Below are 26,087 nucleotides of genomic sequence, written 5' to 3'. Positions count from 1 at the left end.
TATAGGCAAATACTTAGTATTGGTTTCTAAGGATAATACTTAGTATAGGTTTTCAATCTTAGATTTTCGATTGAATATCTTCAGTTTCATCAAGTTTCTATTAAAAGGATTTTTATAAAAGCTCCCTTTCTATCTTTGAAATCAAAACATACAAGGAGTCAAATAAAATTAATTGATTGAATTCTTTATTAATTAAAGGAAAATAATATTGATTATGAATCAAAAATTAAAATTAATAAAGTCGAAGAAGAAACTTCATCAACTGCAACTAATGCAATTACAAAGTGTATTGTACAATTACAAAAAGAGACACCCACAGGAATTATTGACAGTATTTGTAATAATGAAGTTTATCCAACAACAGATGGATTATGCAGGTATGTTCAAAAATTTTATTAAATCACACATTCAAATATCATCATTGATATAAGAACAATAAGTATGTCATAGCAGTAATAATTTCTGACGGAGCCCAACGCGTGTTACATTAATTTTGTCACATTTTATCAGGATGGATTTGAAACGTAATTTTTACCAGTTGAGTAAAATACATGTTATTGATATTGTTATTACTGTTTCCCTTTCTTCCACCCACCAAAGGAGGTCCACTTGCACCCTCTGGCAAAAGTAAAATACACAGATAATGATTAATAAATTTTATTTATTAAGTAATCGTTTGAATAAAATTTTAAGGCGTCTGGATTTCTATCAAAATTTGATTATAACTTTATCGATAAATTCATTATCCCCTCTACTATATTCCATCTCGAGTGCCATTCGAAAAAATGCATGTATCATCATTATTTAAACGTACAGTGAATCTCAACATATATTTTTGAAGCAAATTGAACGTTCTACGAGAAAGGTATCTACACTTTTTCCACTAACTTAACTATTTAAAAGATATTGAAGGTCAAAGTTTGAAGAACTGAGTGAATTAATAATAATATAATAATAGTGGGTACCATGTCAATGTGCAAGCTTTAATAATCATGGAGTTTCATTGATTACGATCATCAGCAAGACGGAGGAAGTCTACCCTTCTCATGTTATTATGAATTAAAATACTTTTATTGAAGTTCGAGTTCTTCCTTTGGCTTTTGATCCCGCCATTTTCCCAGTTAATAAATTGTATTCCAACTTCTTAGCTCGTTAAGACATCTCAAAAAATTAAGTTTAGTTTTTTTAAAGTTCCTAATATTTCGCGATTAACTATGTAATTGGAGATGTATTTATAGTTCAAAAAATACGCTCAATTCGTTAATAAAACTACATTCACGCTGCTTCCAGAAGTTGTTCTATTATTTTTGTCGTAGTCCACGATTCGCATGAATACAATAAAACAGGCCACACATAACACTTTAGCACCCAAGTCTTTGTAATTTAGAAATGTTTTTATTTGTCAGTTGCCACTTTTGCGAGGATCACAATCCTCTTGATCTCATGTGAACATCTACCGTCTTCGACCATAAGAGCTCCAAGGTAAACATATTGATTCACTTATTCCACTAAGGTGCTATCAAGTCTTAATAAGCATTTAATCTTTTGTTTGCTTATCATCAAGCACTTCTCTTACTTGCGTTTATCGTTAAGCCTTAGTGTTCACATGATTTGACACGGACTTCTATCAAGAAATAGTTTGAAAAGCTTACGAAAACTAGAATTTTTTAGAAATATTTCCAAAAATAAATTATTTAAAATCATATTTTCTAGGATAATTATTAAAAACTTGGAAAATCAGTACGCATTGAACTTTGGTTACGAATATCTTTTAAGCCCTTATAGAAACTATTAAAGAATAGAGGCCATTTTTGCAGATCTGTTCTTCAAAAGTATGTTTTGCTCATTTTATGTGTCTTATTAATTAACGAGTTATAAAATTAAGAAGAAAAAATGTTCCTCAGTTCTTCAAACTTTGACATTCAATATCTTTTAAATGATTTGATTAGTACGAAAAATGTAAGAGACCTCTTTTGTAGAACGTTCAACTTCCTACAAAAATATATGTGGAGATATGCTGTACATTCAATAAATGGAGTTTTAATTCAAGATATGTATTTATAATTGAGGTAAAAATAAAAACTTTGATGGGAAGGACCTTCCTATTAATATTAATATCGCATATATTGAGATAATTTTCCAGAAATGTTTAGCAACCATTTTTCCGGTATTGAAAGTAAAAGAAAATAGTCGATTGTTTTGACCAATCCTAGTGTAGCTGCAGATGAGCTCCCCTGAATGTAATCCTGGCGGCGCCCATGGATATAACATATGTATTTTATTTTATTGTACTCCTAACTGATAAACTTATTGTTCTTCGCGAGTCATAAAATATACCCAAGTATTATTCCACTCTCTTCTTTGTCCATTTGTCTGTCGATGGTATATATTGAACATCGTGCATGATTACCATTAAGAATATATTGCAATGAATGTAATTTAACAAAGCCCTAAAAGGTAAGGCCTATGCAAATGTTTGTCTGAATACAAATATATACTACACCATGTATAGGTAATAAATGATTTGGTCCTATCCAACCCGCTATCGCCCTTTTTATATTATTGGTATTTAATGTTTGTGATGATTGATTTGATTGATAAAAATAAATAAATCGATGAAAAACCAAAAACGAATATTCCAGGACACATTATGTAGAAATATTATGTTTATTAATAAGACAAGAAAATTTAAATACAGTAAATTTATTAACAAATGATGATTTAGAAACATTGATCAAACGTACAGGCATTAGATTACCTCCAAGAGAATATCGTACACCAGATGCTATATATCGTGAAAGACTTTTAAAGGTTAGATTTTATTTCATTTACGTTTTTACTAATTCAATTTTGTTTTGTGTTTTCTTTCCTTTTTTTTCCTTTTTATTTTAATGACATTTGACTTGACGTGACTGCCGATAACATATAGGACACATTATATTGAATATTTAGTCACAATCATTGGACGAAATAAATTAGATCCAATCTCCATTTTTGACATCAATGAAATTTGTCAAGAATTACGACGACGTGGCAAGACACTTCCAGAACGTGGTCCATATGATACAGATCCAATATACCGCACAATGTGTGCTCAGGTATTAACTTCTATTACTTATCTAATAAATTAGACTGCAAAATGGAAATGTTTAATTATTGTTATACTATTAAACCATTCGATTGGCTAGTAAAGAGTAAAACATGCTCGCACATGTCTGGAAAGTGTAAGAATTTAATTGTATGTAGAATAAAAAGTAGTGGTGGTGAAAAGGCCATCACCATTCCAGTAATTATTGTATAAGCTGCTTTCCAAGAGGCATTTCAAATTTTCGATTTTGAGCGACTGAGCCATTTTTATTAGTGTCGAAAAATAAGAGAAAACGAGACCATCGAGACGAAACGAAATCGTCTCGTTTTATTTTTTTGAATGAATCCAGAATATTAAGAAAAAAAGAAATTTATAGAAAGTTCTTTGGTTTGGATTATTACAACTGTGCAAACATATTCTTTATTAGCCTTACGAATGTATTGCGACTAACATTCATCAATATTTTTTTAGCCTTATTATAAATAAGAATCTATTTCAGTCGAAATTTTTTCCAGTTTTCAAGCAACGTGAATCAGTTACACGAAATTTTTTTTATATTTTTTCTAATTTTCAGGATATTTTGTTTTGATTTAAGTTTTTTTTTTAAACGTGTTTAGGTACTTTGGCTTTTTAAAAACAGAGATTCTAAAAAATGATATTTTAATTTTAAGTTTTTTTATTATTATTATTTTTTTTTTTAGCCTTAATCTTTTTCTGTCCCAACCACTGAAAACGTTAAGCAGGCTACATTTAATATTTAATAAATTACAAATGTTGATTCTTTTAAAAATTATCGACTGTAAAACCTTTCTTAGAGCAAGGCCTCATATTTTGAACTTGTAAAATTTGAGGACCGTATTTTCTTAATTGATTCTTGTTCAGAAAAGCTTATAGATTAGTATCTCGAATCTTGCCAGAAACTCTATTGGTCTAATTTTTGTATACCCTCCCCCCTTAAAAACAGACAAATGTCAATTTTTTTAACCAAGTGTAGCTACCCTACGTTTTTTTGGGTCATTTAACGTATTAAAGCCCTTATGTCATTTTTTCGTTCAACGTTTTCGACATTCTAACAGTTTCATTTTTGGAAAAACATCCGATTCTTTGTGCGTTAGAGTATTGAAGAAATCCATCTTTAAATGCAATCTATTATTGTTCAAACTGATTTAGACATCATATTTCTTTCGGTTGAAATTTTTGAGATTATGATCGATTTTAATTTTTTCGGAGGATGCTTAATCTGATAATAGTTGTTTTGACAAATTCCGGAGCTTGCGAAAGTGACGTTTAATGTTGTCAGAACTTTTTGATACTATAACTTTTAGTAGATTCTATTAAGTTCGTTTATTTCAATTCGAAATTTCAGGATGGAAATTGGAAATACCTGTATTATTTGTTTCTAGAATTATTTATAGGTACATAGTTTTAGGTGAACTTCACATATTTACAAATTTATACAACGCAGTATTCTCCAAAAGACGATATACCTGTCTTTTTTTAAAATGCTTTTAGAATACCATTTTTAATTTTTTTATTAATTTTTTGATTAACTTTCTCTTATTTTTTATAATGCTATTAATAAATTTTCATATGTTATTTCGCAGGTAGTAAAAGACGAAATTCCTTTAGAATAAAATAAACAACAGCTGATGAATATACTTAACGAACTGTTGTAAGAAAATCATGTGATTTCAAAATACCAATCAAAATGTTTTCAAACATAAAGTAATTGATTATAATAATAAAAAGCATAGCTGGCTCACAGTGAATTTCGAGGTATTCAAACAATAAAGTGAAAAGTTGAAGTTTTGTCACAAAATAATGTTGAAGTGATAAATGGTTTTTGATTTGATTGTATAACAAATTTTGTGACAATCGTATTTAAAACTTTTCGAGATACAGGGTGATAAATGTGTCTAAAAAATATTAGTTCTAAAATACTTCGAAAATTCACCTAAAAATGTTACTAGAGTTCGTACAAAACGAAGTGGCACCGAGCAAGAGAGAGTGTATGATGTATATGTATGTGCACTCGTATCTACACTCTCTCTTGCTCGGTGCCACTTCGTTTTGTACGAACTCTACAATAAGTATATTTTTAGTTCAAATATATCTACATTCAACTTAAAATATTGCACATGAATATAATACTATTATATATTACATATATTTCTTTTCACTATTGAAATATTTAATACAATAATGAATAAAAATATTAAAAAGTGATTATAGGTGTCACTTCTAGTGATTTAAAAAGATAATGAATATAATATTATTTGTTTTTGTTTTTATAATTAAAAAAAAAATTGTAATAGATTAATTAAATTATAAAATACATAGCAAATGAGTGATTTTAATTTTAATACCTAATTGCGACTCCATGATACTATAGATCATAGTAGAATTAGACAAGGTATGCTCTTGCGTAGGTAGAGGTAGGGCGGGCGCATTCTCTCACTCTCGGTAACCTCTCTCGCACGGTACCCAGTTACCGCCATATTGATTATTTGTTTACGTTCGAGCTGTCAAGTAGGTCAATGTTTTGTTTACATATTTGCAATGTCGAGTTGTCTCATCAAAAATTGCAAAAGTTCGAAGCGGAAAAAATTCATTGAAGGGCGATTATTTCATTACTAAAATCAAGGATTGTTCACACAAACGTATTCACGTTTAGTACAATTTTTAAATTAGGAAGCGGGAACAAGCTAAGATGGCGTCAACTGGGTATGTGCGCGAACTGAACCAAAATTCGTCCTCCTTCGAGGATGCCTTGTCTAATTCTACTATGCCATAGCACTTCAAAGGCGGTTGAAGAGGGTGTAAACATCTATCTCCAGGGTATAAACAAGCAAATAATCATATAACATGTAATCTATTTTATATCATTCACAAATCTAGTACATAAGTCGAATAAATATAATTTACTTCTTCTTTTTAACATTTATTTATATGTTCTAAGATAATGTTTACGCCCTTTTCAATCGCCATTACAGCGCTGACTATGTTTCCGTTAGTTGAATTTTATTGCCAAATTTAATTATAAATATATTGAATATTATCAGACAGGATTGTGTACGAATATCCTAGTCTTATTTTTACACGATTCAGTTAATCATTTCCTTGAATAAAAATGCCTTTACCTTGACAGTTGAAATTCTCACCTTAGTCGTCCAAATAAGTTTTACAATTTTATAAGCAAATTAGAATCAAAATTATCTTTCATAACCCCTCATTCATACTCTCGCGGAGTATCTCACACTTTCTACCACACTCTCTTCTTACTTGGCAAATAGCTCATTTTTATAGATTATAGTTTACGGTAGTCTTTTGTGCTTATAGCTAAGAACAATTATCTTCATATATATTACAATAAAATAATATATTTTTTTCATAAAATAAACAGCAACAATTATTTTGTTTGTTGAAATACATTTTTAAAGAAATGAACAGTTTTATTTACACAGCAATGTTTTATTTAAGTCATCACAATATCTACTGAACTCCACAAGTAATCATGACAATGTGTCCAATGTGTACTCGTGCTCGTCTTAACGAGACACCACAAGTGTCATCTACACATTCTCGCCCGACTTTGTGCTACTTAGCGAGAGTGTAGAGGGAGCTTACATCAGAATACACAAGAACGCTGCCGAATGTCAGTTTTTTTACAGCAATGTTCCAATGATCTGTCTCAGTGTACTAATAATTAATCTTATAGCCAAAATTGATAGTCAAAATGTGATTGATTGCCTCTGTAATTTTTAAAAACAGGTATTTTATGAATAATAATAAATATTGATTTAAAATGTTTTATTAAAAATTTATTTAAACATGATATAAATAAGAAATTTCGATAATAATATAATTAAATATTAATAAATAAATTAATATCGATTGTAAAGTGAATTAGGCGTATGTAACAATCTCCAACTAAGATCACGTTCACTCATTGTCATCACTTTTGGCTTTTGTTCAGGTGATATAGTCGATCCTAATACGGCTAAACTACCAGCTGGTGGATCAATATATTTTATTTCTTCGGTATATAACCTAAAAAAATTAAAAAGAAAACTTGAAGGAAATATCGTGATTATGAGCCATTATGAAATAAAATAATTCAGTTGATATATTGAAGATAAGTCAAACGAAGGAACGACCGTCCGAATTTCTCACATCAAAAACTAAACATAATTGCTATTGCCACGTCCAAAGTTGAATATTAGTGTCGTTTAGAACGTACTAAAATGAAGTCAAGTATGTTGTCACAGGATTCATAACATAAAGTGAGGATTATTCTTCTTATTTATTAATAACACAAGAAAATTAATCAACTGAGGATGTAGATTATTTAGAAACTTATAAAAAAAGTATCCAGTATTGGTCTGGTTAAGGTAATACAGGCCTGAAGCCACGTACGCGTATGTACGAATGACGCCCGTACTATCCGTCTCAAATTGTTAGCCCACACAGGAAAAAACTAATGTTAAAAAAAATATCAAGCATTGAGATTACTTAAAATGTCTCGCTCGACATAGTCGGTATTGGTGATATTGGTAGCGTTTGTGTTTATCGATATACTTTTTTTAGCTCGAGTTATTATAGTACTGATAAGTATCGAAATGAAAATTCGATGTCACAAATGTATGCACACCCAACCTCACAGTAAGTTTGTTTATATCACAGAAATGGGCTAGAAAATTAACAATTTATGTGATATAGTTTTATACAGAATGTCTTTCTACATATCAAAAAGAGAAAGACGATGATGTGGAAATGCTAAGTATCAGTTACAGTTTGGCCTTGGTGACAATTATAACAACAATAATTTATTTTCAAGAAAATAAGTACTGAAATAATATGATGACCAGATTTCAAGCATTTTAACTGGAACATACTGATATTTTCTTAAACAATACTCCTGCACGTTTTTGGTTAATTTGTGAACGTACAACTAGTTAGGTCGGTTACGGGCCTGCGGTAATAGGCGATTTAAAGTCTCGTAATGTCCCTAGATTTCAAAACTTATCTCTGTGCGGAAAATGTGTGCGAAAAACTTGTATTGTTTGTACATATAAGTGGTCCGTGTAGTGCAAGTGATTACACATGATACCTACCATTTACCTGTACTAGACTTCATTTGTCGGAGACCTGATGGCCGGTAACGAATAGAATTGATGCCTCTCTTGTTCCGTGAAATGTTTTCTTTTGTTGTAATGGTACGATCGATATTTAATGTCTATAACAGAAACAATTAATTTAATATGCAAAATATTTCCATCGAATTCATGATACTATTTCAAGCTTAAAACAAAAAATGCTGCAAATGATAGTAAGTAAAAAATTAGTAATTGATCTAAGTAATTGTACCGAAAAAATAAGAAAACCCTTCACTAATCATGGATGAACAGATGAAAATTTACAAAATAATATTTAAAAAAAAAAAAAAAAAGTAAAAGAATTGAAAATACATAAAAGTAAAAAAAATAGAAGATATCAAGATATAAAATAAATATACACTAGCCCGAAAATACAGAAACCGCTGCACTGGTTCGATTCGCGCTTAGATAGATATTGCTTTATATGTAGCATTATTGTCAAAAAAAAGCCTCAATATGCAATATTTTAAGAGGTATTTTCAAGAGGGGGGCTGACCAAGTTTATAATAAACATAATCAGCCAAGGCTTATATCACGCAGATTCGTTCTGGCTCAAGATGGCTTATCCGGTGAATGGTCGAACATTTTAATTACTTTACAATTATGGATTAATTTGATATTTCTCACAAAATTGGTATTTAGATCAAGCTTTTATGAGTTAACTCTCTCTGAAAAATTTACTATTTACTAAAACTGGTTCCTAAGATGAATTTAATAATGTAAACGACCCCCATCTTCGAAAATAAAATAAATTCAACAAAATTTTTATATTTCATCTAACTTTAGGGAAGAACTCTCTGCCAAACAGAATCAAAAATATAATATAATGAACGAGAATTAAAACTTTTATATGTCTGTTCTTCATTCCAATGGTTTATTATTTAATAAAAATAATAAAACAAAAGTTATCTATCAATGTATGTTTTATTCAACTTGAAATTTACCATTTTTTAATACCTTTGTTGGTTTTGTCGTGATTGCTCGTGATTGTTGCTTTTGGTTGATTTTATTTACATTCGGTAAACATGGAAATTTAAATTTATTTTTTGGTATATGATGAGTTGTTGTTTGCGGTATTATATCTGTTCAATAAGTAAATCATATTTTTTTATTCCTGCATAAAGATAGTGTAGTAGGTAATTCCAGGAAGGATGAACTTTTGAAAAACAAGATTTAAGGTAATTTTCTATCGAATTCTTTTCTAGCAAATATTTTATAGAACAGTCCCTGGCTTCACAAATTAATTTACGGTCTGTGGCAAAGACTTTTCGAATACACAAATTTGGTAATTTGGCCATGTAAATCTAGTCGGATAAAAACTTCCTATTTTTCAACTCTAGTTCTTAAGATGCAGTTAATGATGTAAATTAAATTAAAATGAATCTGAGTTTGTAACAAATTCATATTAAACTATTTTTAGTTAATAAGAACCCCTTCTTTAAGGAAGCTAAAACTTCTATAGTAAAATCTCCCTTCTTCGAAAAATTTCCATCTATAATTCTATATGTACCTACTTCTTTTCGATATTAGAAAACTAACGTCATCAATTTAAGGTATTTCCAGGTATAGCACTTGTCGACAGATTTGGTCTATTATTTTTTCACAGGCTCAGCAGTGTTCGCGATTTCCCCACTCAAAGCATGTAAAATTACGATATTAAAAAATTCTCTCGACAAAATCGAAGAAAAAAGTAGAAGAGTTGAAAGGAATGTTTTAAGAAAAAAATAGCACTACGTCGATTTATTTTCGTGATATTAATTTTGATGTAAATAGGGGGTCAGACTAAATTTTTTTTATCACTACAGGTGATGAATTTTCACTGGATTTGCAGAAAAGTGAAGTTGGTTTAAAAAATCTTTACTAGTATGCAACATATGAACGTTTAAAATTCCTAATTAAACAAAGAGGATGATACCCAATAGTGGCGTCATACGTGGGTATCGGCATAGAGATTACATATAAAACTTTGTTTTGCTAAAAGAAGATGGACAACCTTGGAATGCAATCTTTGAGTGCTTATTATATTAAAATCAACTTCTTCGTTTTTAATCAATTTTAATTTCACTTTCAAATGTCATGATATCAAGTCTAGTTTTATCTTTACCTTTTATAAAAATCGGGAACTAAGGCATGAATTATCTCGTGTTTTAAACGGCCAAAACTTCTGAAACCTTTTTGTAGGTGAAAAAAAAAATTCGTTAAATTCTGTCGAAAAGTAGATTTTACCATAATTTTAGCATAGGAATTGCAAATACCAGGCCGGAAATACCAATTATATTATTTTCCAATGATTTATTTAAATAAGTACCTCTGATTCATCAATTCATCATTACTCGAATTCACTACACAACAAGATACAATGATTTGTTAGCTAAACTACTTACTGCTACATGAACGATGATTTATTTTAGAATGATGATGCAGTGATGATTTATGTATTATATTTTGTTTAACAATCACTTGATCATTATCATTTTCATCATCATCGTCATCATCGTAGTCAACATCTACATCATTATTATAATAATTATTATCATTATCAATAATAATTTGATCAGATGTTGATGGACGATGATAATGATGATGATAACAATATTGATTTGAACAACTTTCATCACCAATACCTGAATCTGATTGTCTTTTATCTATTTGTTGTTGCATTTTACCATACGTTGTCGGAAACTTTAAACGCATTTTTAAATCTGGTGTTATTTTACTGTCGTTATTATTTGTTCCAGATACTAAAAATTAAAATAAAAACAATTAATACAGACAAAAAGAGATTTTGAAGTCAAAAATATTTCGAATGGGATAAAAATTATGGAATCGATTATTTATAGAATATACGTTAATATAACAATCCAAATTGCTCTCACGTAAAATAAGTGGAAATTTTAGAAAACTTCACGTAATTTTTCACATTTTAGGAAAGAATAAGAAAATTGAATAAAATAATAAACAAATGGCATTCACCCCATTTGGTTACTTTGAGTTTTTGAGAATCCCATTTGGTATGCACAACCCAAACCAAACGTTCTTAAAAGTTTAAAAAAAAAATGAAATTTCGCCTGTGTATCTCAAATATTAAGGAATTTCTAATGACATGAGCCTTAAAAATATTTTTGCACGAAAATTTTCAAATAGGTAGTTTTTAACGACATAAACCTGAAAAAATTTTAGGGCCATTGGCCGTCTCTGTTAGCTGTTATAAATTTTCAAAGTTGTCAACATTTTACATATAAAGAAATTCATACTCTTTTGAAAATATTTTTAGTATGTGTTTTTCTGTAGAAAATAACTAAGCGCCAAAAAATAGATATATGTAAATAAACAAATTAAAGATGTTTGAATGGCCTGTAATTGTCCAATTAGTTTACGAAAAAACGATAAACAAAGATTACTTTTTGGCGATTATTTAATCTAATTTGGAAGTGAATTGTATGAGCGACAACGTTGTTGAATTTGCTGTGTGTTGTAACTATGAGATGAATAAACACAGATGAACAATATATGGTAATATTGATTGTAATGTTGTCGGATTTATTTAAGTAAACACTACTATTTAGATAACTATTTTTTTTTCTTTTAAACATATCGCGTTCTATCTTATGTCATTAGAAAAACCGTAAATTTCATTAAAGTTTATTTAAAAAAAAAAAAGGAAAGAAAAGAAGTGGATGCACTCAATATCTCAGATTTATATAAAATATGGCTCCATTCTTGGGCCGTGAAAAGTTTTTCGAGAAAAACTAAATGACTACAATGGTTCTTTATAATCTTTAGTTTTGAAAGTGATATGTAATTAGCTACCATCATCGATAAATAAATACGAAGTGCCACTTCTGCATTACAAACAGATTGCACCGTATTTTGCAAAATTATCCGGTAGAGAAAAGTTTCATTCCTTTCGTTCTTTTTTTTTTTTAAATTCAAGTCTAAATCATCAGGGTAATGATGTACAAGATTTTTGGCTTTTAGTTCCAACTGAAAAGGTTTCATTGTGGTTATTCGACAACTACAACTTCACTAGAAAACTTTTCTTAGTTTCTATCGAATCTGGGATCAATTAAAAAACAAACCAATAATTTTTCTATTTTATCTGAATTGGTGGCGCTGGTTCGATCCTAAGTTCGGCCCTGAACAAGTATATACTTATAAATGAATAACACGAACGGAAAAGTAAATGACGGTGGGGATTGAGGTATAAAGGAATATCAGCCAGCGGGAAAATGCATTATGTTAATGGAAAAATTTAATTATATAAATCAAATACTTGCCTGTAATGGACCATCCACACAAATTATTTTTCTTTTTATCATGACAATTATTTTGATCAAATTTATGTTGATAATGTTGATGATAACGTTTATGTTGTTGTTTTTTATTTAATGATAATACTGATGATACTTTATGTTGTTTTTTATGATGATTAGCATTTGTATTTGTTGTTGTTGCTGTTATCGTTGTCGCATTTTCGGAATCATTACCACAGTTACCAAATTCTGAATCATTATCATATATTTGTAATTTTCTTTTATCGTCATTATCATTATCATTATCAAGATGATGATGATGATGTAACAATACACTACTATCACTCTGTTCTTCGTATATTGGCATTGGTACTGGTACTGATGTATTACGTAATGTACGTCGATATTTATTTAATTTGTCAATAAAATTGGTGTCATTCTGTAGGCCTTCAAAAGCAAGAGTAGTTAAATCTCAATAATATAGCACAGGATCGAAGGATGATTTGAGGATTTATATATGTCAAGCTCACATTTCAATTTAAAGCTTTCTAAGGGTGCATTTGAGTTTTTGACGTTTTAGAGAGCCCAAGTTGTCTTCTTTATAATTGAGCGTTCGACTACGTGTTTTCAGTGCTGATCTGTACGGGGCAATTTTGAACAAATTTTCATAATAAAAATTAAATTGTGATATGTTGAACTATAACACCACGTTCTCTTTCATAACATCTTTCACTCTGCCCCGCCTGAACTCGAATGCAGCCTATGTTGAAATCAAACAAAAGCTATATCATTAATCTCACTCCAGTGAGCAACGATATATATTTATTATGTGTACAAATGAGTGTAGCAGCGCATGTGCAATAATACTTTTGTTAAATCCAACTCAGTTTTTTTTTTTCGTGCATACATTTTGCAAAATAAAATAAAATGGTGATGTGTTTTATTAACATATTGTGATCAATTTGTGTGAAATAATTTTTTAAAACTAGGTGGTTGCTTTATTATTAATACAATTAGTACCTTTTTTTATTACTACTGGCGCTACTTCCGCTGCTGTCGTTGTTGTTGATTCGCAAGATGATTCACCACCATGTTGTTGATGTACAATTTTATGTTCATGATCACATATGTTTTCTTGATGATCCAATTTTAATTGATAAACTTCATCATTGTTATGTTGATGATTGATTGTTGTCGTTGTTGTTTTTGTTTGTTTCAATGGTATTATCAATGATGTTGACGATGAGGTTTGTTCATTAGTTTGTGTTTCTGTTGATACAATTTTATTAACTAAACAATCTTGTCCATGTTGTTGATTTATTGTTGTTGTTCTTGTTGTTTTATTTATTGGTATTATTAATGAAGTGGATGATGATGATGTGGCTTCAATTGTTTGTGTTTGTTTTGATACAATTTTGTCTTGTTGTTGTTGTTGTATTGTTTGCGTACCACTATCACACATGTTAATTGTTTGTATTGTCTTATTTACAACTTTTTTATTATTTGTTGGTTTGATAATACATGAATGTTTAACAATATTTTTTTTATCAATCGTATTTACACCGATATCTTTAACAATATTTGTTCTTGTTCTTGTTATTGTTGGTTTTATAACTGTTGTTGTTGTTGATGTGCCAATATTTTTTTTGATTGAGTCAGTATTTGTGCCAACATTTTTCACGTCCCGTTTATTATTACAATTACATGAACATTGCGTTTGTTGTTGTTCATTATTTGCTGTTGTTGTTGTTATTGTTATATTATCATTACATTGCTGTTGTTCTGGTGTTTTGGACATTATTAATGTAACATGTGTACGATATAATTTTTGATTTTTATTCATATCTTTATTTTTATTTTCAATATTATCTTCTTCCGGTATCGTTTCAAATTGTTGATGTTTAATTGTTGTTTTTGTTGTATCATTAATATTATTTATTAATATACCAGCAATTAAACGATCAACATTTGAATTATTTTCACTAATAATTGATGGTGCAACAACTGCACGCATTATATTTATTGGTTTTTGATCTAAACGTATATTATTTTCACTATCTTGTTCATGTTCTCCTGATTCATTACAATCTAAACAGTATGAAGTTGATGTTGATGGTAATGATTGTTGTTGTGTTGGTAAAACTGGTATTGGTATTTTTGATTTAAAAAGTTTATTATTTGTACATTTCCTTTTTAAATTATCATCATCAGTATTTTTTGTTGTTGTTGGTACATATTTATCATCAGCATTATCATTTGTTGTACATTCAATAACATCAACAATTTCAATTTTTTTCTCATTATTTTGGTCATTATCAATTTTTTGATATATTCGTCTTGTGTTATTGTTATTGTTATTTATTGCTGTTGTTTTTTGTTGCTGAGGTGCTACAAATGTTGGTACGATTTTATTTGATTGTTTGATCACATGTTGATCAACATTTATTGATCGTTTTTGAGGTTGCTGTGGTGTTACAAATGTTGGTACAATTTTATTTGCTTGATTTACCACATTTCTTGACTGCTGTTGTGGATTGTTATTATCAACTCCAGTTGTTATTATTGGTGTTATTGTTACATCAGATTTATTTTTTAAATCATTAAAACGATGTTGTCTAAAGTTATTATTCTGTTGTTGTTGATTAGCCTCAGATCGTTTAATCCAGTTATTCTCTTTATTTACCACATTATTGTTTGTTGTTAATATTTTCATATTACCATGTGAATCAATTTTAAATGAATCCATTAATTGTAACTCTTTTAATAATTTATCACGTTTTTTTATTTTGTTATTATTATTATTATTTTTCAAGGTTATATTGTTATTATTACTAACATGTTGTTGTTGTTGTTGTTGTTCATGTTCATTTTGTTTTGTTGCTGATAATGCAGTCGATGTAGATGAGGAAATAACATGGAATGATTGTTGTTGTTGACGTTTTTGTTTATGTTGAGCAATAATGGTTTGGCGTTGATGAATTTTTTCTTGAATTGATTTTGGTAAACGATTTGCAATAATTTTATCATCTACATTACTGATACTGTCGTTATCAATATCTAAAAAGAATGCATCACCTTTTTTCCTCGGTGATAATGGTGATGTTGTTGTGTTTTGTACTTGTTCTTGTACTTGATCGTTTATTAATGGTACAATAATATCACCACGCACTAATTTATTATCATAATTTTTATTCTTTTGTTTTGACGGACTGTTATCATTTGCGGTAGGATCTGGTACTGAAACATTTTTTCTATATGTTTGATGTAATAGTCTTGGTGATGTTGCATCTTCTAAACTATCAACCAAACTTATTATTTCATCAGAATCTTCCGCTGCTGATGTATGATATTCCGTTGATGATTGTTCAGCACCAGATGTGATTGGTGTTGGTGTTCTATCGATTTCTACTTCCATAGATTGTGTACGTGGGATTGCGGAATAACGGGGTATTAACGTATCGTTGGTATCTGCTTCAATTGGTTTATAAACACTACCTGTTAACACATTTATTGTTTTATCATCATATCCCACAATATTTTTGCTAATGTTTTCGATTTTTTCTGGTAATAATAAAACATGATTATTATCATTTGTATGATTTTCAGTGTTATTGTTATTATAATGATGATAATCGCCGATTGATGATAATCGATCCATATTATTTGCGGTGGTAACATTTGATGAACAACATAATGAACGTTCTTCATGTTGATGGTGATGGGGTTCAAGTATTGTGGAAATATTTGGTGTTGAATTTGTTGTATTTGTTCCCCCACAACCTGAAATATTAAATTTAAAAAAATTTCTAAAGATTCGAATTTGTAACGAAAAAAGTCTTTGTTTTGCAAGTGTATCGATACACTTACACTCTTGCAAGATTATGTAGTGCAAATGTTTTACACTTACTAGATCTAGACTTTGCTCCTCACTAATTTGGAAGAAAACCAAGAATATTAGTAAATAATATAATACATCCGTACATGCGGCTTTTGATAGTATAAAAATATCACGAATAATTTATGATTACTATTTTATACGGACAATTTGGTAATTCTGGGCAACAGCCATTACTATCTAAACAGAAAGCTCGAGGTTTTGAATGACTATGCGCATTAATTAATTGACAATTAACTGCACAAAGTCAAAAGTTCCGAAAAGGCGGAAAAGTCAGTAAAAGAGAGGTATTTAGATGCGGGACTGATAATATTGAAGTTGTCAACAAATTTAACTACTTTGGGGTATCTTTCTAGTTCCACATTGTTTTCCGAAACTGCCTTTCACTTCGTTCGGAAGGCTAAAATTGCCACGGGTGCAGTAATGACTACATTGGCAAATTCAAAATGTGTATCATGGTCAGCAAGATGTCAGCTTTTTGAGTGATACTTTAATGAAATTGTGTCAGTCCAAACAAATTCCTTTAAAATATTACTCCAATTACCCAGAATTACTCCCAACTACATTATCTGCTTAGAAACTAGTCACCGTCCCGTTTCAGTTTAAGCATTGCGTACCACTCTGTTGTTCTGGAAAAGTGTAAATAGTTTAAATAACTGTAGGCTACCAAAAATTTGTTTCCGCCGTCTCATTAATTTTTTAAATAATGATATTGAAGGTATGTCTACAAATAAGTATAATTGACTATCGTATCTGAATTTTCTTTGTCAAATAATAACTTGGAACTGACTTTATTGGACAGCGATTTATCATTTCACAAAATAAACTGCTTTACTGATGATTATGCAAATTCTTTATATTGGAAGGACGTTGAAAGAGCCAAATCTTGTAGCTACAGCCTCATTTATCATAATTTTCAATTTCAATGGGATACTCAAGCATACTTAATGTCAAACTTGCCAATTTCATTTTTACGAATGGTATGTCCATTCCGTACTTGCGAAAAAAACAGACTCAGACTGACACTAAATAAATTCGTATATTTCATTAACACAGAAGCTGTTTGTACCGTTTGCAATTTAAACACTGGGGAGGATTTATTTATGTTTTAATATAGCCTTTGTTTTGTTTCAAATCATATGTATGAATTTTTTGTTTCAATGTAAATCAGTCTTTAGAGAATGGCTGGAAGATCCTTTGTATAAAATTTTATATCTTAAGACAAATAAAATTTATGATTATTATCACGGAACATTATAGAATTGATTTTACATTTGGCAAAAGCGTAATTACTGATACTTGGATCATAAAAAAGTTCCCTAACGTGGTGACTATTGACAGGAGCCAGAAAACTGTTCTCAGGCTAATCAAGACAAACCGAATAAATGGAAGAACATTACTGGGCAAGCGAAGTTGGCCTATCGTTGTCACTATCAAACTGTAGGTACACATGTCGATATTTGCCGAGATCTACCAAATTGTGTAATGGTCTTTAATCTCGTAAGCCTTCTCTAACTTATGTCGCTGGGCCCTAGAATATAACATCAATAAGGTACCTCGAAGTTTGAAAGAAATTATTCCTAAAAATTTATGGATCCATCAATGATATGGATGCGAAACAGTATTACGCATGTGGCAGATCCTAAACAAAGAACATCCACTTTGTGAAATCTAAAAAAAAAAAAAAAACAATCTGCCGAACTTAAACTGAGCACAGAAGACTATGTAAATGTGAAAGTTTGCTTGAAGGGCATCTAAGCGTCCGTATCGATCCGTAGCCTTTGAAGAAGAAAAAGAAGAATGAGTGTTTTATGTTAGATCGAAATTTGAAAAAGTTGCTGCAAATGTACGGATGTGTCATATTCTGCAAGCAAATAATAATAATTGTTTACCTCGACTAACACTTAGCGAAGAATGTTGAACACGCAATGATAAATGATTATCATTTAAATCTGATGTACTTGAAAATTTCTCACGGCGTATACTATTATTTAATAAAACATTTTCACGTAATCGTTGTTGAGAAAAACGAGTTGGTGATAATTTTTTGGTGAATGTTGGTGATAACGCCGATGATGATGAATAAATTACATCGACAGAATGATTCCGTTGCAGTTCTTTTTCTTTACTCCAGAATCGCCGTAATAACGTCGATTTATGTATTTGTGATGTGTTATTATCAACAATACATGACGCACGTATATTATTACGTGCACCACCAGTATGGCCACTACGTGTCACAGCCCGTGACGAATGTAATAATGTTGATAAATCACCATCGCTACCGGATGTTCTATCATTGATATTCCATATATGTCTATGATTTGGCGATAATGGGCATTTATTTGGATTATTGTTGATTTGATTGTTGTAGGTCATTGTTGTATGCTTTTCAATTGGTAACAATGATGATAATGATTCTTCTGAATTATTTGAATTCGTACGTGAACGGGAAGAACGTGTCAACGCATATCTATAACACACATAATTACAATTTGAAAAACCGCTTTTAAACGTTGAATAGAAAAGACAAAATTTTGCAAAAATTAAGTAAAATAATTGAATTTTTGTCGATGTTTTCAATGCCGGCCGGATATGTTTATCTTTGAAAACTGTTCCCGTAAAAATTATGCTACAACAAATTCGTCGGGCAGGATCTACGCAGTCTTGGCGAATTTTTTCAGCAAGTTAAACAACAACGTTAATTGAACTAAATCCCGCTACGTTCCTGTAAGAGTTTGTTTTAATCAATTAGGTTACTATGGTAATACATCTATCCTTTTTTCAATTTTTTTTAAACTAAAAGTTGTATATGTATTATTGTAACAATATAACTAACCTGGGATTGGACCCCAGTCCTTCCATTTGGAAATCCAATGATAAAGCCACTAAGCCAACGTTAATACACTAATAAAGTAAAAGGTTTAAGTGACTAGCTTAGTATTAAAGAAAATCATAGCTTCGTCATTGAAACGGTAGAAGAAATCGAAGGATACAATTTCTTTTTCGTTACTTACTACCCGGTGTGGTCTACAGACTTACAAGGACACAAGGACTTTTAAAAGGAGATATATTAATTTAACTATAATTCGTATGTTTTTTTACAACTTTTCTTACATACTTTCTCATTATAATTTCTGGAACAGATAAACGTCGCCTTGTTAATATTGGGCTCCATGTTGGCGATGACGTTGATGTTATTTTACTATTGTCATTCATTTCAATTGTGTTATTTGTCGTTGTGGTCGTTATTCCAGTTGATTGATGTGTTGTGGCTGTTAAATCATCCCTGAAAATAAAAGAAACATTAACGCTTTAAAAATAAATTTCGATTTTGCCCCAATTGTTAGATCAATTTTTGTATTATATAAATACGTATTTCGACTACCAAGTGGTCATCATCAGTATAAATCAGCTATAAATAACGTAAATTATCGTTGCCAATTTGGTGACATCTGCAGACGAATATTTTGGTGTGTCTATAATTTATACTTTCCAAGTATCTGACAAATTCCAAGTGACTTCATCTCCTACAACATTGATAGGTAATGAGTGCTTGGCCAATAAGCGTGGATCACGTGATCTTTTTTGGCCAAAATTTTTTGTCATTATTAAGTGGAACTTATATGTTTCCGATTCCAATTTACTTCGTTTAATAATTTACTAACTGCTCTACTTTGTATGTTTGTTTTAAATTGAATAAAATTAATAAAGTTGCTGTGCATTTTACACATTGTTAAAATGTATGCCTGCTGTCAATAAGTTAGATTTGATAATGTTTTTTATTCTTTGATAATATTTATATTCAAGCTTTCAGATAAATATTAGTAGAAAAGCTTACTGTTGCTTTGAGGAAACAAATTTGCTTAGTTAAATTCGGTCCCCGACCAGACAAATTTTGAAAATTGTAAATTTAAAGTTAGGTATGTAATTTGAACCTGGATCAATTAGAAAATTAGAAAGGGTGAACGCACCAATCCGCAACTTCTCGCGTTCACCCTGTGCTTGTATTCATTCTGTGATATGTGGGTTATCAATGCCTCTAGTGGGGTCAAATTAGCTAGGGTCTGCGGGTTTTTTGACCCTTGTGTTCAACCTGAGGTGGCGTCCCCCCTATCATCATTTAATTTTCTAAAGCTTTAACTGTTCAAGGTTCAAATTATAAAAGTTCTAATTGTAGAAATTTACAAGTTCAAAGTTATTTTGGTATGGAACCTTATCAATCAATTTATTCATTCGAATTGACTTTCAACGCTTGGCTTTCAAATTTTGACACCGAGTAAAAACAGAGAGTTCATGACTACATCATAAGAGGGTTATATGTATGTAGGTTTTACATAAATATTCTGTTCAGATGACCTAAATCCATTTTATTTAACACTAGTTGTATATGTAGGTATATGTGTCCATTTGCCTGGACAAGTTTGTAGGTCGTATGAGATAGAAAGTATTTTTTTTCTAAATACAGTTTCGAAAATTATTATTGAACTCTTTATTATACAAAAATCTTAAAAACTGCATATTTATATATAAGAAGCGATAATAACCAACCATGCTTGAAATTTATATTTAGCGCAATTTTGGATAACAATATTCTCTATGCTGCTTTTAAGAGCTATGAGCATTTATGCGTGGCTTTTAGAGATTTTCTTTCTACGAAAAATATCATATTTTGATTTATCTAATTGATTTGAGAGGATAGCAACGGAGCCGCAAAATTTTTTTACTATTCTCGGTATAGTAAGGTAGGACAAGCACCAAGGTAATTTTAGATTTAGGGTTGAAATTATTTGTACTTTATATTCAACTTTCATGATGAATTTTGTTATAACTTCATGAATGTAGGCGAAATTAAAGAATAAAATTTTTCAATATCTACCTTGGGTTTCAAAATATCGAAAATTACTCCAGATATCGGAAAAATTTATCCTTACTTTTCGTTTTATATTGTCAAGTTATAACATAATTCACCATCAAAATTGAAAATATATATATACTGTAGGAAATGAAGCATTTGACCCAATAATTCTCTCCTCGTCAGTAGATTTTTATGGGAGCTGGTGGAAAATGTTTGTCTGAGTGTACTGAAAAATGTCATATAGGTGAGTGCTTGTGCTTTTTTGATTTACGCCCATGCGGCGGGCAGAAGTTCTCTACTCCCGGGCACCATGTTGTCTTTATTAAACATTTAAAAAAACTATTGGATTTTATATTTTGGACAATTTTAAACATTTTTTGATACTATACATTTTTTACTTAACCTCGCCGTTTTCCAACTTGATATTAAAAAAATCAAGTTTTTTTTTTAACTTCCCAGAGGAAGTTAATGTAATGGGAAGTTAATGTAATTTTGAAAATCTCCAGTTTTATATATATCCGCGGAGTCAAGGCCGCAATATCCGAATTAAACCTTTTCAATGGGATGTCTGTGTGTGTGTGTATGTATGTGCGTATAATCGTAAGTGCATATGTTTGTATGTTCGTTCTGATTCTTTCGCCTCGATTATCTCGCGAACAAGTTATGACATTAACACGTGAATGGGCTTATTCGACGCGTAATCGTGTATTTAAGCAGAATTAGTTGAGCCGTTTTTTAATGGTAATAAAAAAACTGGAAAAATCTGAATAAACAGAATCTGAAAAGTGGGTAAAACACATTATTTATCTATGGAGATAATGATCGTTCCAGCATAAGCTGCAATACATGTTCGAAGAATAATCCATGAAGGCTAACAAGACCTTTTTTAATGTTTTTCCCCCTCTGGGAAGTTAGTCGTGTGGACTACAGGGGTCGCACTCACACGACTTCAGTACCACACCGACTATATACCTACTGCCAATTTTTTTAATTTCCTTGGTGCTCGTACATCCTTAATGGAAATTAAATTGTCTCTTCTAAAATGTTAATTTCAAAATTGAAATCATGTTAACAATAAGTATATACTTACTTATTCATTTTAAAATGTTTTAAAAGATGTTGAAATGTTTGATTTTGATGGCGTTGATTTGTAATTGTTGTGGATGTCGTTGTAGTTGGTGTATTCCAAGCTTTTTGTACAATTGTAAATAAATATTCATCGAAATGTGATATTGGTAAAATATTTCGTTTTGGTTTCTTGTTACGTATTGATGATGATATTAAACTAGATTCTTTTCGATTTCCTATAAAAAAAGAAAAACAAAATTATTAATTATATTTGCTAGGTCACAACGCAACATATTTTTATGATAATAAAATATTACACGTAATATCGTCAATCAATTTTATATAGATATGAAATAGGTATTTTGATAATATTAAATATAAATTTATGTTGATCAAAATTGTACAATATGTGTGTAAAATACATTCCCTTAAGGATATACAATACATATAGTACGTAAAAGCTATAAATTATTATTATTATGTCTTAAAATACAAGGTGGCGCAAAAGTAAATATCCTATTTTGAGAGATAGCAACAGTTGTTAGTAGTTTTTTTTTCAAGCATTATTTATATAAATCATTTTATTATTATTTCACCTATGATTCGGATATCAAACATATCCTCCCCCCCCCTCCAATTAGTTCAATTTTCAAAAAATAACACCGAATTTAAATCTAAAACCTGAGGTTTTGAACATTGACACTTATATTACTCCTAATTTCTCCGGTTTTCAGAAACAAAGGGCCAAAATATTTAAAACCTTAACAAAATTATTTAGTGTGAGATACTCATTTTTGTCGCTACTACAACAACCTATAAATGACGTAAAAGGCACATTTTCAGAGTTAAATTGAAACTATAAACAATGGAGATAGAGTGCCTCGATTGGGGATTTCTTATAGGAAATTTTCTCCTCTTTAAGAATACTTTTTTTAAATTTCTTAAATATTAATTTTGTATAAAATATTGTCGAAAAACGAAATACATTTGGCGTATCGAGTTTAACTCGGGCCCGTGGCACATTACAATTTTTGTGACCCCCTTCCCCTATTCGAAAACCATATCATATTATATGTAAAATATACTCGCAAATTAATAAATAAATAAACTCATAGGCTCGAGCTAGACTTTAAATTTGGGACAAAAAATGTAGTTGAGAAAACAAGACTAGATTTTGAAATGTATATGATCATCTAGAATTAGTTCAAAAGATATCTATTATTTATCTCTAGCCAATTCTCCGGGCATTGCGGCCTCTTCTTACACGTATTGTTGTATCAATATCCTATTTTTCGCAGAGAGACTTCGCTTTTTCTATTGCCTCTTCATAGAGCTTGTCTCGAAATTCGGCTAGTTCAGTCGCTAATGATTCACGATCATATTTAACATAGAAAGGAGAAAATTTATTTTACTTTACAACGTAGATGCTGTAAGAAAGTGCTGACAGACACAGGTCTAGTCAACCTTGCCAGTAGATAAAAAAAAACTTTTAACACAAAGAAAACCGACTTCAATAGAAAAAATTTTCCAAAACAAATTATATATTATATGCACTAAAAAGTAAAAAATAACGATAATATAATGTAGTTGAAATTATTATTATTTTTAGAGTCGGTGTCGGCCAAGGAAACAACTCTAACAGAACAGTTTGCTACATTAGCTTGGCTGACACCGACACCAAAAATAACAATAATTTTAACTACATTATATTATCGTTATTCTTTTAAGTGCATATTAATTTGTTTTGGAAAAGTTTTTCTTTTGAAGTCGGTTTTCTTTTCTGTTAAAAATTTTTTTTATTTTGTGATTTTTAGTGAATCTGAAGAACACTAACTAATTTGTCATTAAAAAAAGAATCATCGAAATCCGATGGCGGGATATTGAGTTATTCAGCCTCTTGCCGCGCATACTTCATGCAAATTTAATACTTTTATGGTTTTCGGAAAGCACCAGCTTTCAAATAGATAAAGGATCATCAAAATGGGTTCAACCAGTCAAAAGTTATGAAGTAACACACATAAAAAAAATACGGTCGAATTGATAACCTCCTCCTTTTTTGTTTGAAGTCGGTTAAAAAGACGTGCCATTTCTATTATGAATATATTATAACAGTTTGCTTAAGACTATTAGTGTTCCTTTTTTTCCTTTTTATTTACGAATTAACATTTATTTTATCACATTGATATGCAATTACACTGCATATATTCAGTAATTTTTTGTTTCGCGAACCATTTGGTGCCTTTTGTGAGTAGCGTCCCGGGCATGATGCACCCCGTTGCTCCAGCTCGCTACGCCACTGCCAACGAGTGTTTTTAAGGTTCCTGGTATTTTAAAGACCATTATTTCTATATGTCACCAAATTGAACTTGCTGGCTAGACTAATATGTATCTGAATAAATGTAATCCATTTGCAAAAATGAGTTATTCTTTCTTTTAGTGAATTACTTACTATTGTACGGAAGCCATGAATGGCTCACTGTCAATTTATGAGAAAGTGGCTCTACACTAGCTTATTTTTTTAAATGTGTACTACCCACAAGTATAAAACCAACTTTTTAAAAAGTCATTAGTTCACTTTCAACAAGCACTTCTGACTTGTGGCATTATGGAAACGAACCTTTTTTATGGAAACGTACTTTTGTACCACCTTGAATATTGTGTAAAATATATAATGAATTTATCTCTGAAAAACAAATTTTTTCAATAATAGAATCATATTTTCTCATGTCTTTTATTGATTGGTTGGTTTAATAAACATTTTTAGAAAATAATCCATTTTCTGCCTTTATAAACTAGCTACTGCCCAATATTCAGCGGTAATCTAGCGGCTGTTTTGATAATATAGGTTGAGTTGTTAAAAGTGAAGATAATTAATAAAGGTTTTCGAATCATATTCTCAAAGAGGGTATTTTCCTTTCAATCCTAATGATTATAAAATTGTCAGTCCTCATATATTTCATCAATATGGAAGGAAATACATTCTTATAGTGTACGTTCAAGCTTTTATTAGACCTATATCACACATTTCACTTTTAACTAACTTCTAATTTATAGGATTAGCTTGAAATTTTCGAAAATATAATATGTAATTCTGATGACTATTAATTAAAATTCAAAAATTTGGTGGAAGTGGCGGGAAAAATATATAAAATGCATTCCCTTCCTTTTAGTTCCTTAAAATTCTTTCGAAAATTACTCTTTGGGTGTTTTTTAAATCGTTGGGTGCATAGTTATGGTGAGGACAATCAAATCGACGCCAGCGCTTCTAGTGAATAATTTTGGCGTTAAAGAGGGCTGTTATAATATTTGGCGTTAAAGAGGGCTGTGTTAAAATTATTAAAAAATTTATTAATTAAACTTGTTGCATTAGAAATTGTGAAAATAAGAGACGAAATTGCATAAATAATGTTTTTATACTCTGTATATATGAAATATATATATCAAGGTATATTAAGTTTAGTTCCAAGTATGTAACGCTTAAAAATATTGATGCTTTTTTGAATGGTTTGTTTGAATGATTTTTTCGTAAACACCACCGTCTACCCGTGAGGACGCAAATTATGACAAAATTTTGGTGTAATTTTTCTCCAAATCTATAAAAGATAGGCAGTTGATAATTTGCAGGTAACTTCAACTAGTCTGGTCTTGTGAAATATTATCGAAAAACAAATAATAATAGAAAATAATTTTGAAAATATTCGAAAGCCAATGGTGACCGACAGGCAGCCCCATAATGGTGTTGGGTTTTTTAAACTTTTCTAATTTATTA

General features: G+C 30.2%; 2 protein-coding genes across 3 annotated transcripts in view; one reads left to right on the top strand and one right to left on the bottom strand.

Moving 5' to 3' along the window:
• The window catches only part of LOC123290413 (E3 ubiquitin-protein ligase lubel), a 32,283-nt gene extending 27,247 nt beyond the window's left edge, over positions 1-5,036 (top strand). Inside the window, exons 18-20 of one of the 2 annotated variants that reach the window (XM_044870585.1) lie at positions 199-377; positions 2,930-3,098; positions 4,693-5,036. In XM_044870585.1, coding sequence (XP_044726520.1) covers positions 199-377; positions 2,930-3,098; positions 4,693-4,722 — 378 coding nt within the window. In that variant the 3' untranslated portion in view covers positions 4,723-5,036. Of the gene's footprint in view, positions 1-198; positions 378-2,642; positions 2,812-2,929; positions 3,099-4,692 lie in introns of both variants that reach the window. The other variant, XM_044870586.1, reaches the window with a different exon arrangement.
• A 1,936-nt stretch (positions 5,037-6,972) lies between these two features.
• The window catches only part of LOC123294543 (probable serine/threonine-protein kinase DDB_G0282963), a 40,986-nt gene continuing 21,871 nt past the window's right edge, over positions 6,973-26,087 (bottom strand). The window contains exons 3-12 of the mRNA XM_044875646.1: positions 22,341-22,554; positions 19,514-19,681; positions 18,285-18,865; positions 15,379-16,277; positions 13,518-15,252; positions 12,522-12,944; positions 10,869-10,985; positions 9,202-9,326; positions 8,203-8,324; positions 6,973-7,138 (exon numbers count right to left, since the gene is read on the bottom strand). Coding sequence (XP_044731581.1) covers positions 6,973-7,138; positions 8,203-8,324; positions 9,202-9,326; positions 10,869-10,985; positions 12,522-12,944; positions 13,518-15,252; positions 15,379-16,277; positions 18,285-18,865; positions 19,514-19,681; positions 22,341-22,554 — 4,550 coding nt within the window. The remainder of the gene's footprint in view (positions 7,139-8,202; positions 8,325-9,201; positions 9,327-10,868; positions 10,986-12,521; positions 12,945-13,517; positions 15,253-15,378; positions 16,278-18,284; positions 18,866-19,513; positions 19,682-22,340; positions 22,555-26,087) is intronic.

This window comes from Chrysoperla carnea, chromosome 1, assembly GCF_905475395.1.
Source record: "Chrysoperla carnea chromosome 1, inChrCarn1.1, whole genome shotgun sequence".
NCBI lineage: Eukaryota > Metazoa > Arthropoda > Insecta > Neuroptera > Chrysopidae > Chrysoperla > Chrysoperla carnea.
Note: the sequence above shows the minus strand (reverse complement) of the source record. Positions and strands in the feature narration are given on the sequence as shown.